This window comes from Rhincodon typus, chromosome 36, assembly GCF_021869965.1.
Source record: "Rhincodon typus isolate 14 chromosome 36, sRhiTyp1.1, whole genome shotgun sequence".
NCBI classification, from domain to species: domain Eukaryota; kingdom Metazoa; phylum Chordata; class Chondrichthyes; order Orectolobiformes; family Rhincodontidae; genus Rhincodon; species Rhincodon typus.
The window spans coordinates 17,076,576-17,092,682 of record NC_063367.1 but is presented as its reverse complement, the minus strand read 5'-3'; the positions used below and the strand labels follow the sequence as shown (position 1 = coordinate 17,092,682).

General features: G+C 42.3%; 2 protein-coding genes across 4 annotated transcripts in view; one reads left to right on the top strand and one right to left on the bottom strand.

The window, feature by feature from the left end:
- The window catches only part of LOC109929142 (dual oxidase 2-like), a 702,670-nt gene that overhangs the window by 303,463 nt on the left and 383,100 nt on the right, over window positions 1-16,107 (bottom strand). The gene's annotated exons all lie outside the window — the stretch shown is intronic.
- ccdc33 (coiled-coil domain containing 33) overlaps window positions 1-16,107 on the top strand; it is a 280,780-nt gene that overhangs the window by 166,396 nt on the left and 98,277 nt on the right. For both annotated transcript variants that reach the window (XM_048617213.1, XM_048617212.1), the window contains exon 14: window positions 11,068-11,283. In XM_048617213.1, the coding sequence (XP_048473170.1) occupies window positions 11,068-11,283 (216 nt within the window). The remainder of the gene's footprint in view (window positions 1-11,067; window positions 11,284-16,107) is intronic.

The window sequence follows — 16,107 nt, the reverse complement described above, 5'->3', positions numbered from 1 at the left end:
GAAAATGTTTGCTAAATATTTATAGCCATCTTGGTTAATGGTGCAAGTGAATCATTGGCCAAAAAACACAGCTGAACAGTATCCCCTGTTTAGTGCTGGTTCTTTCAGTAAAGTGAAAATTACATTAATTAGTAACTAAACAGAACATTTCCTTCAATAATGCCATTTGGAATAAATTCCTCATGAAGGCTAAATTTAAAATAAATCTAAAATGCAATGGGAGTCAAACTTTTATTTAAACTTTTCTTTTGATTGTGTGTTTGCAACCCTGGAATTCCACTTGCTAAAGGGAAAATTAGATGCAGATTACTCCCAATCTTTATAAATAAAGCTAAAAAATAGTTAATGTTTATTGTGAGGGAATTGAATACATAGGGTTCAGTTGTACAAGGAACTGGTGAGACAACATCTGGAATACTGAGCACGGTAATGGTCTTATTTAAGGAAGAATATAAATACATTGGAAGCAATTCGGAAAATTTTTACCAGATTAATAACTGAAATGGGCTGGTCTTACCCTCATAGGCTAGACTTGAATCTCCTGGAGTTTAGCAGAGCAAAAGGCAACTTGATTGAGACATACCTGAGGGGTCTCAACAGAGCACGTTTAAGGATGTTTCCTCTTGTGGGAGAATCTAAAACTAGGGATCACTGTTTAAAAATCAAAGGTCACCTATTTAAAACAGATATGAACCTAAGTGTTTTCTCTGAGGGTCATGAGTCTTTGGAACTCTGAAGCCTCATATGGAGTACTGTGTCCAGTTCTGGTCACCCAGTTATAGGAAGGATATTACTAAGTTATTGAGGGTTCTGAAAAGATTTACCAGAATGCTGCTGGGTATGGAAGGTGTGAGTTATCAGGAAAGGCCGGATAGGCTGGGACTTTTTTTCTCTGGAGCATAGGAGGTTGAGAAGTGACCTTGTAGAAGTTTATAAAATCATGACGGGTATAGATAGGGTTAATGTAGGTGTCTTTTCCCAAGGATGGAGGATTTCAAGGCTAGGGGGCACATTTTTAAGGTAAAAGGAGGGAGATTTATAAAAGACATAAGGGGCAATCTTTTTTTACACAGAGGTTAGTTCGTGTGTGGAATGAACTTCCAGAGGAATTGGAGGGTGAGTGCACAATTAAACGGCATTTGGATAAGTAAATGAAAAGGAAAGCTTTGGAAGGATATGGGCCAGGAGCAGGCCAGTGGGAGTAGCTTAGTTTGGAATTATGTTTGACCTGACAGGTTGGACCAAGGGATCTGTTTGCGTGCTGTATAACTCTATGACTATAACAGGTGGTGGAAGAAGAGTCTTTTGATAGTTTTCAGGCAGAGGTGGACAGATACTTTGTAGGCAATTTGGTGAAAGGTTATCAGGGGTAAGCAAGAAAGTAGATTTGAGATTACAATCAGATCAGCCATGATCTGATTGAGTGGTGGAGTTTTGAGGGGCTGAACGGTCTATTCCTGTTCCTTGTTTGTATGTTTCAACAACAGCTGGAAAATGTCGGGCAGATGTCCGTGCTTTTGGGGAGGAATTCTTTCCACTGAGAACCTATTGGGTGGATGTAACACATCCCAACAATTTGAAGAAGAGCAAAGGAATTATCCCAACATGTCCTGGCTCAATATAATCCCTCAAGTAGCAATGCAAAAAGAAGTAGATTACATAATCATTTTCACGTTGCTGTTAGTGGGAGCTTGCTGTGCATCACTTAGTTGCTTCTTTTTTTGTATTATTCTGGGGACAGCAGACTTCGTGGGCTGTGAAGCACTTGAGGTTATATTAAGGTCATGAAAGGCACTGTACAAATGCAACTATATCTGGGGCAGCTAAGTGGTTAGCAGTGCTGCCTCACAGTACCAAAAATCCAGGTTCAATTCCAGTCTGTGTGGAGTTTGCACATTCTCCCTATATGTGCATGGATTTCCTCCAGGTGCTCCGGTTTCCTCCAACAGTCCAAAGATGTGCAGGTTAGGTAGATTGGCCATACTAAATTGTTCATAATGTCCACGGATATGCAGGCTAGGTGGATTAGCCATTGGAAATGCATAGTTATGGGGATGGAGTGGATCAGGGTGGTATACTCTTCAGAGGGTCAGTATGGACTCAAAAGTCCGAATGGCCTGTTTCCACGCTGTAGGGATTCCATGGCTCATAAGTTAGAAATATAAGTTGCTGACAGAAAGTGGCAGATTGAGAAGTTTTTAATTAAATCCCATTAATTTACTGTTAATGGTTTTCACACAGAAGATGTTGGTTAGCATCTGGCACTGGTTTTTGCTGTTGAACAATGTACACTGTACAGTACACACAGTTTGCAATAGCAAAACCTTCTCTCTGACTACCGCCCTCACTTTTCTTTCTGTGTCCTTTTTCAAACCCGATGCCCTCCATCTTTGACCGAGTTGTCTGGATATTCTTCAGCGTGAGAAATATGCCTCTGTTTCCATCTTTTAACATTGCAACTTCAGTGAAATGGTTGCGATGATGGCATTCATTGCAGCACGACCGTGTAATAAGGTTCGAGCGCCCGGTTTTGTGACTAATGAGTTTGGATACATCAGGGCACGGGGAAAATTAATGTCTTTGTTGATCGGTATTTGCCTGCCATCCCCTCACACATTCCCACAGGACCTCTCCTGGACAAGAGCTAATTGAATAAAAGCAGGAGAGCCGGGCCGTTGTAACGCAGTTCAGAGAGAGATGGCTGAGTTAGCAGCTGATTTCAGTTCAGTACCTTGGACAGCACCTGCATTCCCCTCACGTCTAACCACAGAAAGCTGATAAACTGTTGCATTTTACATGATCTGAGGCTAATGCACGGGCGATGCTGCATTTCCATTTGACAGTGCCCGGGTATAATTCTCTGATGTTGGAAGAGAATTGCTGTTGTTTTTTTTTGTTATTGTGCATGTTTAAAAAAAAGTTTAAATTTCCCAATGAAATGCACGATAACTTCGGACCAGTTTTAAAATAGTAGTAAGGTAGAAGAAGCAAAGGACAGCAGCTTAAAACTGTGCTCTGTTTTTGCAGACTGGAGAGAGGTGGCCTTAGAAATAGAGACAATGAATCAATGTATCCTCACTCCCCATCCTCGAATTTAGAATGTTGAAGGAGGAGTTCAGCTGAAGCAAACTGCTGTCACAGTTCACACGTTTAGTGAATTTCCAGCACTAATTAGATATGTTGTTCTTTACTCGGTACAACACCCGGTTCACAGAAGAGCTGTGCCCTCAATACTGCATTCTGTCAGTACCAGGCCTTGATTGCAATACTCCCTCAGCACCTCACTCTCAATACAGCACTCCCTCAGCACCCCAATCTCAATACAGGACTCCCTCAGCACCACACTCTCAATACAGGACTCCCTCAGCACCTCACTCTCAATACAGCTCTCCCTCAGCACCACACTCTCAATACAGCACCCCCTCATTACCTCACTCTCAGTACAGCACTCCCTCAGACTACACTCACAATACAGCACTCCCTCGGGACTACAATCATAATACAGTACTCCCTCAGCACCAAATTCTCAATACAGCACTCAGTCAGCACCTCACTCAAAATGCAGCATTGCCTCAGTACTGTGCTCGCAATGCTATACTACCTCAACACTACATTCTCAATTTGTCATGGTCTCAGGATTGCAACTTCAATACAGTGCTGTCTCAGCTCCCAGATACTGCCAGTCTCTCAGTACTGCATTTTAATGCAACTCTCTTTCAGAGCTAGACTCTGATTGCTGCATTCTCTAAGTACCACAGTCTTAGTTCTGTAATCTCTCAGAAGTGCAATACCAATAGACCATTTCTCAATTCAGCACCTTTAGTATAGCACTCTGTCTGTACTTCAATCATAATACTGTACGGCATCCTCAGTGTAGCACTTCTAAGAATTGCACTGTCAATGCAGCATGCTGTCATAACAGCACCTCAATACAGTATTCCATCAGCACTACATCCTCCCTGCTGCACTCTAATGCAGCATTTTTATAGTGTTTCACACTCTATACTGTACTGGAGTCTCAGGGGAATAGGGAATTTCCTGAGAGTTTTCACCTGCTGTACAGCACCTGCTTTCACACACCAGCTGCTAGCATTACAAAGTGCAGAGGGGAGATGAATATCAGGGAAATTCACTTCCCTCCCCCATCTCCCATATGAATCTAAAACCTTCTGCAGTGAGAATCATATCTGAACCAATCTGTCAATTTTTGCAGCAGAAGTCACAGTGATGATAACTGATTACTTAAAAAAAAGAGTTTGTGGATACCATTAATACAATCACTTGATGAGCGTGTTGTTGTGAAAGCCTGAATGGGACATTATGTAATATTACAACCACTGAGATGAACTTGCCTTTTAAATTCTCAATAGTTAGATTCAATACTGATTAAAAGCAATATTTTTCTGTTTAATTCTGGTCATGTTGCCTAATTCAAAAATGTTTGCTTAAACAGGACAGTAAATGCCATTGAGATTCCAGATTACTGAGCTAGTCAGTACTAGGAAGCGTATTTAATTCAGAGCAAGACCATTGAGTCATCCTTGGGTTTGTGAATAAGTTATCTACTTCAGGCTGACTAACTGCTTTAAGCTGATGTCATCAGCACTTGCTGGTTAAACAGGAGGCAAATATCTGTGTCCACCATTCTCAATTCTTAAGACATTGTAGATTTCTGAAAATAACACATAGGAAAATGGATGGTAGCATGTGTTACTGGACCAGTGATCTAGAGGCCTGGACACATGCTCTAGTGATGTGAGTTCAAATCCCACCACAAGTAATAGAGTCATAACGATTTACAGTATGGAAACAGGTCCTTTGGCCCAACCTGTCCATGCTGCCCAGTTTTCACAACTAAATTAGTCCCATATCCCTCATACCTATCCCATCCATGTACCTGTCCAAGTATTTCTTAAATGACAAAATTGTACTCACCTCCACCACTACTTCTTGGGCTCAGTGGTTAGCACTGCTGTCTCACAGCACCAGGGACCCGGGTTCAATTCCAGCCTTGGGTGGCTGTCTGTGTGGAGTTTGCACATTCTCCCCGTGTCTGCGTGGGTTTCCTCCAGATTCCCCCCACAGTCCAAAGATGTGTGGGTTAGGTGAATTGACTATGCTAAATTGCCCATAGTGTCTAGGATAGGATATGCAGGGATAGGGTAGGGGGTGGTTCTGGGTGGGATTTTCTTCAGAGGGTTGAATGGCCTGCTTCGAGCTGAATGGCCTGCTTCCACACTCTATGGATTCTATTCTTACGGCAGCCCTTTCCAGACCTTCACCCTGTGTGTGAAAAAGTTGCCCCTCTGGACCCTATTGTATCTCTCCCCTCTCACCTCAAACCTGTGCCTTCTAGTTTTAGACTCCCCTACCATGGGGAAAAAAAAAAAGCATTTTAAATTTATTCAGTTAATAACTCTAGAATAAAATGTGATCTCTGTTAATAATAATAATCATGGAACTGCATGTAACTCCAGGTGCACAGCCAATGTGATTGGCTCTTTACCACCCTCTGAAATGGCCCAGCAAACTGTTCATTTGTGGACAATCATTTGCAAAAAGGCAGTTAGGGATGGGCAATGAATGCTGACCTTACCAACAATGCTCATATCCTGAGAAAGAATTGTTTGAAAAAAATGCATCTGTAAGCATACATAACAAGTTTAAGTTTCACACAAAGCCTTCATCACAATCCATTACAATCATTGAATTCTGGAAAATCTCTGCACAGTAAGAGGCCATTTCCTTTGTTCATTTCTTCATCTGGTGCTGTCCAGTTCAGTTCCTATCCTTCCCTGTTTCTTTGAAAAAATACTCCACTTGGGTGTCGCCACATAAGCCAACCTTTGAAACCTTGAAAAATCCCTGCAAATGTAGATTCTGAGTATAAAAAGAAACTGTGTGTGTGTCTGTGTGTGTGTGTGTCTGTGTGTGTGTGTGTGTGTGTCTGTGTGTGTGTGTGTGTGTCTGTGTGTGTGTGTGGTCGCCATTTTGCAACGTCACTGAAATCCAGTGCACAGAGTGGCTGTGTCTTAAATTTCTGCGTGTTTTTGCAACACAGTCTGTATCACCTACTTGATCCCTTGTGTTGGTGGGAGGCTTACTACTCATGTGGGTACAACATGGCTGAAAAGGAGAGGGTGGTGGATGATATGTAGGAGTACATGTAACACCATGATAAGAGCTTAAGAACATAAGAATTGAGAGCAGGATTAAGCCATCTGGCCCGACGAGCCTGCTCCACCATTCAATAAAATCATGGCTGATCTTTTCGTGGAATCAGCCCCAATTACCTGCCCGCTCACCATTACTCTTAGTTCTTTATTTTAATTCCTTTACTTGTCAAAAATGATGTGTGTGTCCATAGAAATGTGATCATTATATGTAATAGGTCAAATTATACACTGTGATTTATGATATCCAATTTAAATAAGGCAAACACTTTATGATAATCCCTGGTATGGGAAGATATTTCCAACCTAATTTTGCATTCTATTATTGATAACTCCCAGCCTCGGCTCCTTCATCAACAATTCACCATCTTTAACATTCCTCTTTGGGTAAGGTTGAAGTGTGGGCGGACTTCTGGCACATTGTGTAGGATCCACGTCTCTGGGTTAGAATTACTGGGACCACAGAGGGTGCATTCCCCACGTCTACCAGTCAGAACAAATTTGCCAACCTGTCAACACTCTCTTCTCATACGGTGTAAAACATTGGTCCACTTCTACAGAATCACAATGGTGCTTGCATCAGCTCTTCTGTGAGTAATACTGCTCACTTGATGAGTCCATTTCATAGAATCTGTACAGTGTGGAAGCAGGCTGTTTGAACCCACACAGACCCTCCAAACAGCATCCCACCCAGACCTGCTGCCCTACCTTATTCCTGTAACCTTGCATTTCCCATGGCCAATCCACCTAACTTGCACATCTTTGGACTGTAGGAGGAAACCCACACAGACGCGGGGAGAATGTGCAAACTGCATACAGACAGGCACCCAAGGCTGGAATCGAACCCAGATTCCTGGCGCTGCGAGGTGGCAGTGCTAGCCCCTGAGCCACTGTGCCACCTATTGCTAACCACATACTTTTTCCCTATACTCCTACACATTATTTCTGTCCAAACAATTATTGAATGCCTTCTTGAATGCTTCAAATGAACCGACTTCCACCACATAGTGGTACAAGATCCACCACTTTCTCAAGGGTAACTAGTGATGGGAAATAAATGCTGACCCAGCCAGCAAAGCCCCCACATCCCATGAAAGATTTTTAAGAAGTGCTTCCAGGCTGTGTATTCCATACCCCAAGTTCTCACTAGGATTTTTTTTCTTGAATCACATTTGCTGCTTTTGCCAATCACTTTAAATCTGGGTCATCATGTTCTTGATCCTTTTGGAAGCAGGAAGAGCTTCACTCTATCTTCTCCATCCAGCCTTCTCATGATTTTGAGAACCTCTATCAGATCTCCTCTTAACCCTCTCTCCAAGGACTATAGTCACAACTTCTTCAGTCTACCCTCATAGCTGAAGTTTCTCATCCCTGGAATTAATCCTGTAAATCTTCAATGCATTCATATCTTCTTATCATCTGGCAGATAGAACTGTGGACAATGCTCCAGGTGAGTCTAACTAATGTTTGATACCGTTATATTGGTTTTCTTATGAAGGTCCTGGTGAGTGAACGATGAAGAGATTTGATAAAGTGTGTCTTTTTCAGCAATGTTGTGATTATTGTCTGTGAGATTTTGACTGCCACACATTTTGATCCATTACAAACTCAGATTCATTGATTGAATGTCTAAGGGACTAGTGTTGGCTCAATTTGACCTCATAGTCAGAGGATTGAGTGTTCAAGATCCTTTCCAGAGACTTGCATATGGAATCTGTGCTGATGCTACAGACCACTGTTGAAGGAATGCAGCATTGTCAGAGATGTTTTCTTTAGAAACCCGGGGTGCGTCTCAGCAAAGATCCTGCAACAATGTTTTGAAAATGAGCAACAGTTTTTCTGTTGCTCTGCCATCATTCATCCCTCAACCAATACCATCAATAAAACCTAAACCTACTATTCATCTTATATCTGCTTGTGGGATCTCTCTGTGTGTAGGTTTCTTGCTGCATTTGCCTGCATTACAGTATTGCCTATTCATTAGTGAATCCCAACACCTAGATGGTGAAGTTTGAAATTTGACACAACTCTGATTCTTGGTAGTTCCTTTATCTATGGAATGCAACATTATCCATGCCTGGTTCTATCTCAGTAACCCAATGGTACAGCAGTCCCTCTTTATGCTCTTCTGGTTAAATCCACTGAACATATAAACTAGCTAACTAACTGACTGTCTCTTAAAGGGGGATTGTGTCAAAAATCACATCTTCAAAGGAAACATAATTGAATTATGTTGGAGGGGGAATGAGGTACTCCAGACTTTCATGAGTCCCCTTTTGCAATATTTTGATAAACTAATCAGGAGCTATTAATCACATTAACTAACTAAGCGCAATTAGCATCCCCTTAGAGGGGCATTGTAACAAAATCAAATGCTCAAATGAAACTTTTAAAGTTTAAATGGAAATTGAGAATGCATTGCCAGAAACAAAAACAGAAATTGCAGGAAGAGCTCTGCGTTCCGAGGAAGGGTCACTGGACCCGAAACATTAACTCTGCTTTCTCTCCACAGATGCTGTCAGACCTGCTGAGCTTTTCCAACAATTTCTGTTTTTGTCGCTGATTTTTAGCATCTGCAGTGATTTTATTTGGTTTTATTTTTATTTAATGCATTCCAGACCCTATGGCCCCCAGTGTGTCACAAAAGGCTTCACGTATGCCAATAGACACAGTGTGCTCCTTCTCCAAGGACAACCAGACGTGGAAATAACTTCAGAGAAGGGGCAGGCAGGCCTCTAACACCTTCCCATAACACCCGCTCCTGGGCTTATTGATGGATGTCTTGGCCAGACCCAGGAGTAGACCATTCCTCCTTTATACTCTTCTAATAGGCAATTAATTAGACCCAATTAAACCAAATTAAGCAAAATTGTAGAATAGACACCCATTAAAGGGGGTACTGTTTAAAAAAAATGGTCAAAGCAAATTTAAAATTAAGCTAAAATGTCATTTTGTGAGGAAGTAGTGCACTCCAGCTCCCAATGTGCCCACTGGTCATGGAAGCCTGAAGAAGGCCAATGGATAATGTGTGCTCCTTCTCCAAGGATAAACAGGCATGGACATAGCTATCAAAGGGAGGTAGGCATCAGGGTAAAACACCCCTCTCCACAGGCCATTCCTAGATTGTCTTGGTTGTGCCCAGCAGCAGATCAGTCCCTCTTTATTTGTGATTAAGGTATTTCAACAAGCAATGCCCTCCTCTTGCTTATGCTTTATCTTAGCAGGACATTTTATCATTATGTTAACAATTACGTTGCAGATTTTGGTCACTGATTGTGAAGAGTTTAAGGATGCCTGAGGGGCTATTCAAATGCAAGTCCTATTCTCATAGTGCATCATTTACTGAGAATAGGTCATAGGCAGGGTTTTTAGACACATTTACAGATGAATCCTGTTTCAAAATAATTTTCCTCAGCCATCCCTTTAGAACGTTAGGCACTCGCACAGCCTGCTTAAATCAATTTGATTAGGGATCGTCTAGAGGAATGAAACGATGTTCGTCTGGCAGGAAATGATGGGACTAAATTTCATTAACATGCCGGGTAAGTTGGTCTGTGTCTTCTTTCGAGAGGAGGCACACAGAAGGTGCGTTTGTTGAGTCGCAGAAATCAATCATTTCCCACAAAGCTCTTTTTGACCAAAGACACAGATTCAGAGAGATGATGACATATTTCAACCATTTTAGACATTGTCTTCGTATTTCTTGTCCTCTCACTGCGTTCTGTAACTGGATCTGTTGTAGGTAGATGCAGAGGTTGGGGTGGTTGGAAAGTAAATTGCTTCTGCTCCTTATAACATGCACAGAGATACTGCCTAGTGAAAACAGACTGGAATACTTGGGACTCGTGATTAAACTAGCACCTATAACTTGCAGAGAATCCACTCTCACCAGCTTACAGTGAATGGAGGGGAAATATAAACCGTTGTCCCTTGATTAGCAAACCGACAGGAGGTTGCTGCAAACTGTGCTGAGACTGAAATCTCAAATTCAGTCTTTCAGTCATGCAAGAAAGCTCGTGAAGATTGACTGTGCACTAAAAGACTGCTTGGAGAATTACATGTGGGATCTTGCTGTGTGTAAATTGCCATTTTTGCCTATGTCACAACAGACCCTGTGCTTCATGCTAACCCACTGTACGTGAGGTATTTAAAACAGCACTAGGAAAATTCAATTTTTGACTTGGACAAGGAATCTCAAGCTTAGCTTGACGGTGAAGCCAGCTGTTCGAGTGTTGTTCAACATATCCATGGGGAATACTTGATATATCAGAGCTTTTATCTACAATGCCCCCTCCGGTACAAGGGACCCAGCAGAGGACGTCCTCTGTAACCAAACTTGAGTTGGCAGGAAGGAAGATCAGTGGTAAGTTTGTCACTTATGTTATTAGCAATAATGAACAACTTTGCATTTACATAGTGGCTTTCATTATCTTGGGACTTGGCAAAGAACTTTACAGCCAAGTCATTAACACTGACACACACAGCCACTTTTGTAAGATGGGTAAACATTCTGGCCAATTTACCCACAACAGGGTTCCAAATGAGATAGATGCTCAGGGAATGTGTATGTTGGTGAAAGGGGTAAGTGGTAGCCAGGATACTAGGGAGAACTCCCTTGCTGTTCTCTTAAGTCATGCTGTGAGATCTTTTGATGTCACCCTGAGAGAGCAGATGGGGTCTTGGTTTTAATATCTCATTTTACAGATGGCGCCACCAACAGTGCAGCTCTGCGTGGGGGGTAGACTTTGTGATCAAGCGTCTAGGGTGGGATTTGTACCCTCGATGTTTTGACTTAGAGGCGAAAGTGCACCCCATTACATCAAAGTAGTTCATGGTCCTCTGTCAAAGTAACTCCCTGAATACATTCAGAACTTTTTAAAAATATATATTTCAGAGGCCGGATTCAACTCTTACTGCCGTGGATCCCCGCCAATTGCCTAGCCTGGATTTAAAATCGTTGGCCAGCCCCCAACAACAAGCCACAAATGTGGCATTTCCTGCGGTCAACCTGGAAATATCTTCCAGACCACACCCACCAAATAGGGAAGAGTGGAGCCTGTTACCAACCCAGGATGGAACTGCAGTACTACCAGCAACTCATTGTGAAAAGGTACGCCAGAAATATTTAAATTGCTTCAAAACAGATGAGAATGTTGCTCTTTCAGAGAGCGTAGCAGGGAAAAGAACAGATAACAACCAATTTACAACAGTCGGCTCAGCTTGTAACATGATTCATTTATATTTGCTGGAGGTGACGTGCACAAGGACCTGTTCTCTGCAAACAAAAGGAATATGTCAATTCTTGCACCTTTTTTTTGGAGTGTGGGGATCCTATAGTTCCCCTTTGCTTTAGCCTCAGCCGACCAGAGTTGATTTGTCAACTAAATAAATTATTTATTCCAATTATGTAACTTATGATACTCATTTGAAATTTGGCGTTCTTGTATTTGTCCTGATGAGTGCAAGATGAAAAACATTGGCAACATCTGATCTGCCTCCTTACTTGAATATGGATGTTATATTTGCCATTTTCCAATTTGCTGGAACCTTTCAAGAATTTAGGGAATCCGGAACCTAGTGTATCTACCGTCCCATTCATAGAATCCCAATGGTATGGAAGCAGGCCATTCGGCCCATCAGGCCCACACCAACCCTCTGAAGAATGTCCCGCCCAGACCCATTCCCCTCTTCTGTCCCCTGAAACCCTGCATTTCCCATGGCCAATCCACCTAACCTGCATATCTTTGGAGTGTGGGAGGAAACCAGAGCACCCAGAGGAGCCACACAGATACAGGGGGAACGTGCAAACTCGACACAGACAATCACCCAAGGGTGGAATCAAACTTGGATCTCTGGTGCTGTGAGGCAGCAGTGCTAACCACTGAGCCACTGTGCTGCTTATTTGCTGATCCTTACATCTCACTAGTTTTCCATATAGTTGCTGTGTGTACACACTCAGATATATGTATCATGTGTATGCATGTATATGTGTATATATGGTATATATAGATATGTTTATATGTGTAGATGCATATATGTGTGTGAATGCATATTAAAAATGCTTGCATGTATGTGTAAGTATATATTCATGTATATATATGTTTATAAGTCCACATTGTCACCTACAGCCTTTGTGGGAGAATCTTAGTCATGGGCAGGTCTGATATACCAAACAGTGGCTTGTAAATAAGCAAGACCTTCCTAAAATCTTCATCCAAGAAGAAATAGATACAAAGCGGTAGACATTGTCTACATAGACTTCAGCAAAGTGTTCGACAAGGTTCTGCATGACAGACTGGTTAGTAAGGTTTGATCACATGGGATCTGGGGGGAGCTAGCCAATTGGATACAGAATTGGCTTGAAGGTAGGAGACAGAGGGTGGTGGTAGAGGATTGCTTTTCAGACCGGAGACCTGTGACCGACAGTGTTCCACAAGGAACGGTGCTGGGTCCACTGCTTTTAGTCATTTATATAAATGATCTGGATGTGAATGTTGGGGGTATAGTTAGTAAGTTTACAGATAACACCAAAATAGGTGGTATAGCAGACAGTGAAGAACCTTACCTCAGGGTACAACAGGATTCTGATCAGATGGGCCAATGGGCTGAGGAGACCGATGGAGTTAATTTAGATAAAAATCAGGTGTTGCATTTTGGTGGGGCTGCACTTATACCATTAATGGTAGGGCCTCAAGGAGTGTTGCCAAACAAAGAGTGGTACAGGTGCATAATTCCTTGAAACGCAGGTAGACAAGGTGGTGAAGAAGGCGTTTAGCATGCATGCCTTCATTGGTCTGAACATTGAGTATAGGAGGTCATGTTCTGGCTGTGCAGGACATTGGTGAAGCCACTTTTGGAATACTGCTTACAATTCTGGTCGCCCTTTTATAGGAAAGGTGTTGTTAAACTTGAGAGAATGCAGAAAAGATTTACAAGGATGTTGCTGGGAATGGAGTGTTTGAGTTATAGGGAGAGGCTGAATAGGCTGGGACTATTTTCCCTGGAGCATTGGAGGTTGGGGGATGTGGGGTGGTGGTGACATTATAGAAGTTTATAAAATCAAAAGGGACATTGATAGGGTCAATAGCCAAGATCTTTTTCTAGGGTGGGGGAGTCCAAAACTAGAGGGTGTGGATTTATGGTGAGAGGGAAAAGATTTAAAAAGGACCTGAGGGGTAACTTTTTCATGCAGAGGGTGGTGCATGTATGGAATGAGCTACCAGAGGAAATGGTGGAAGCTGGTACAATTACAACATTTAAAAGGCATCTGGATGGGTATACAAATAGGAAGGATTTAGAGGGATATGGGCCAAATGCTGGCAAATGGGACTAGGTCAGATTGGGATGTCTGGTTGGTATGGACAAGTTGGACAGAAGGGTCTGTTTCCGTGCTGTATGACTGTATAACTCTATAGTTAGATATGTGTCTATATTAACGTATGGTATGTAAACGTACATGTATGTGTGTTTAATGCAGGTGTATATGTATATAATTGCAGATGCCCGTTATAGTTTATATAGTTACACTTTAGGAACGTCCTTCAACCTAGGAGGTCATCATGGCACAACACAAGCTTCCAACCTATAGCTCAGATTGCACAATAGTTGACCCACCCAGCTTGTCCTTAGAAGTGTAGTTGCTGTTGTAATGTGGGAAACGTGGCAGCCAGTTTGTGCACAGCAAGATTCCACAGACAGAGATATAATAATGACACAGACAGAGATGTGATAATGACCCAGGCAATGTTTTAGTCAGTGGTGATGATTGCAGGCCTGGACTCTAAGGCCTTGATCTTCAAAATGGCGCTATGGGTTCTTTTTATTGACTGGAGCAAGCAGACAGAGCCTCGTTTAACATTGGACTCAAAAGCAAATACCTCAGTCAGTGCCTCTTGTGGTACTGTGTTAGCATACCAACCTCTGGGCCAGAGGGCCTGAGTTCAAGTCTTACCCTATTTCAGATGTGTGGTTTGGCATTTCTGAACAGTTTGATTAAAAGTATCTAAATGGGTAAACTGCTGCATTAAAGTAATAACAGATGGATGAAGGACACTCAGGAGTATTGTTGATTAATGTTGGCACTGTAACCTCTCCATTGCAGTTTATTAATTTGTACCTTGAGCTTTGAGACATCTGTCACTGGCAAGCAAGCTGCCCCTGTGGTGTGCCACCTTGTGGCAATTTGCGGGAAGAAATGAGCTCGGAGTTGAAATAGATTGTGGGACTCCATAGAATCCCTACATTTGGCCCCTTGAGTCTACACCAGCCCTCCAAAGAGCATCCCACCCAGACCCAACCCCCTACTCTATCCCTGTAACCCTGCATTTGCCATGGCTGACCCACCTACCCTGTCTATCCCTAGGCACTATGGGGCAATTTAGCATTGCCAGTCCACCTAACCTGCATATCTTTGGACAGTGGGAGGAGCATCTGGAGGAAACCCACACAGACACGGGGAAAATATGTAAACTCACGCAGACAGCCACCCGAGGGTGGAATCAAACCCTGGTCCCTGGTGCAGTGCTAACCGCTGAGCCACTGTACCACCCATGGGTATGAGTTCCTGTTCCATGGCTCCAATCTACTCTGAGTATGTAAAATTTATCTCTCCATAAGTAGCTAGTGCCTCTTGCTCTTCTCTGATTTGTCCTCCATCGGATGGTTGTTGAGAGGTGCCCTCACAAAAACGCATTTTGAAGCTTCCAGAGTGACAGAAACATAGATTGGGAGTTTGGGCTTGTGCTGGTTCACCACTTGGTCTTAACTTGTGGGGCTAGGCTTCCTGAGAGTGTCAAAGACAAGAATTGAGATGTCTGAGGATAAAGGATTCTCATTGAAGAGATTTGTTTGTGGCTTCTGTCTTATCTCGTCTGCTGCTGACATCTTATCCATTCCTTTGTTACTTTCAAACTCTGCTGTTTTGTTTCAATCCTCCCACAATACATCTCCATTACATTGAACTCATCCAAAACTCCCATCAAGTCCATGACGTCGTTGATACTAACATCCTTGTTTTCAGATCTTGCCAAGATTCACTCCTCCCTATCTCTCCTCCATCACCATTAGGTTCTAAAATATCTCTATTTGTCTAATTCCAACCTTTTGCATGTTCTTGATTTCTATCACATCACCGTTGGTGACCATGCCTTCAGCTGCCTGGATCCTAAGCTCTGGAATTCCCTCCTTAAGCCCTTGATTTCACTATCTTTGTTTCCTCCTTTAATATGCTCCTTAGAACTTGGCATTTTGTCAGAACTGTCCTTAACATCTCTTTCTGTAGTTTCGATTCAAATTTTGGTTGATAGTACTCTGAAGTGCCTTGTGATGTTACATTATATTTAAAGATGCCATGTAAATGCGAGGTGTCACTTGTGAAATTCTTTGCAATGACAGGGGAGGACTGCTAGTTTTAAATTAGTTCTTGTGAGTAGAGGGTGTGACCCTCACTGAGGTAGACACCCAAAAAAACTGGGCACGTAAAAATCAATATCAGCCTGATTTTAAAATTCTTTTTGTTGCTAAGAGACCAACAGAGGCCCTTTTCATTTTTATCTTTTTGTTTTATTGACATAGCTGCCTGTAGGCAATAGCTATAGTTATGAGGTTTTTTTTTTCCCTCTCTCTCACCAACTCTTGATCTTTTGTTATTTGAGTTACAATGCAAAAAAAAAACAAGGGGTATAAAATAGCCTCAGGTGCATCACGCCCCTTGTATTCTACTGCACAACACATCAGTAAATGAAAGCAAAATAATTGAACAGTGTCTGAACTGCTGAGGGGAGAAAGAAAAATGCATTTTGACGAACTGTATGCTTCAGTGGATGTTGATGCCACTCAAAGCTTTGTCTCAAAATAATTGTGCTGCTATAAAGTCAAAATGGGAGCTGTCTGGAGTGCTGATTGTTGCGAAGCCGTCAACATCCCATTGATCAGT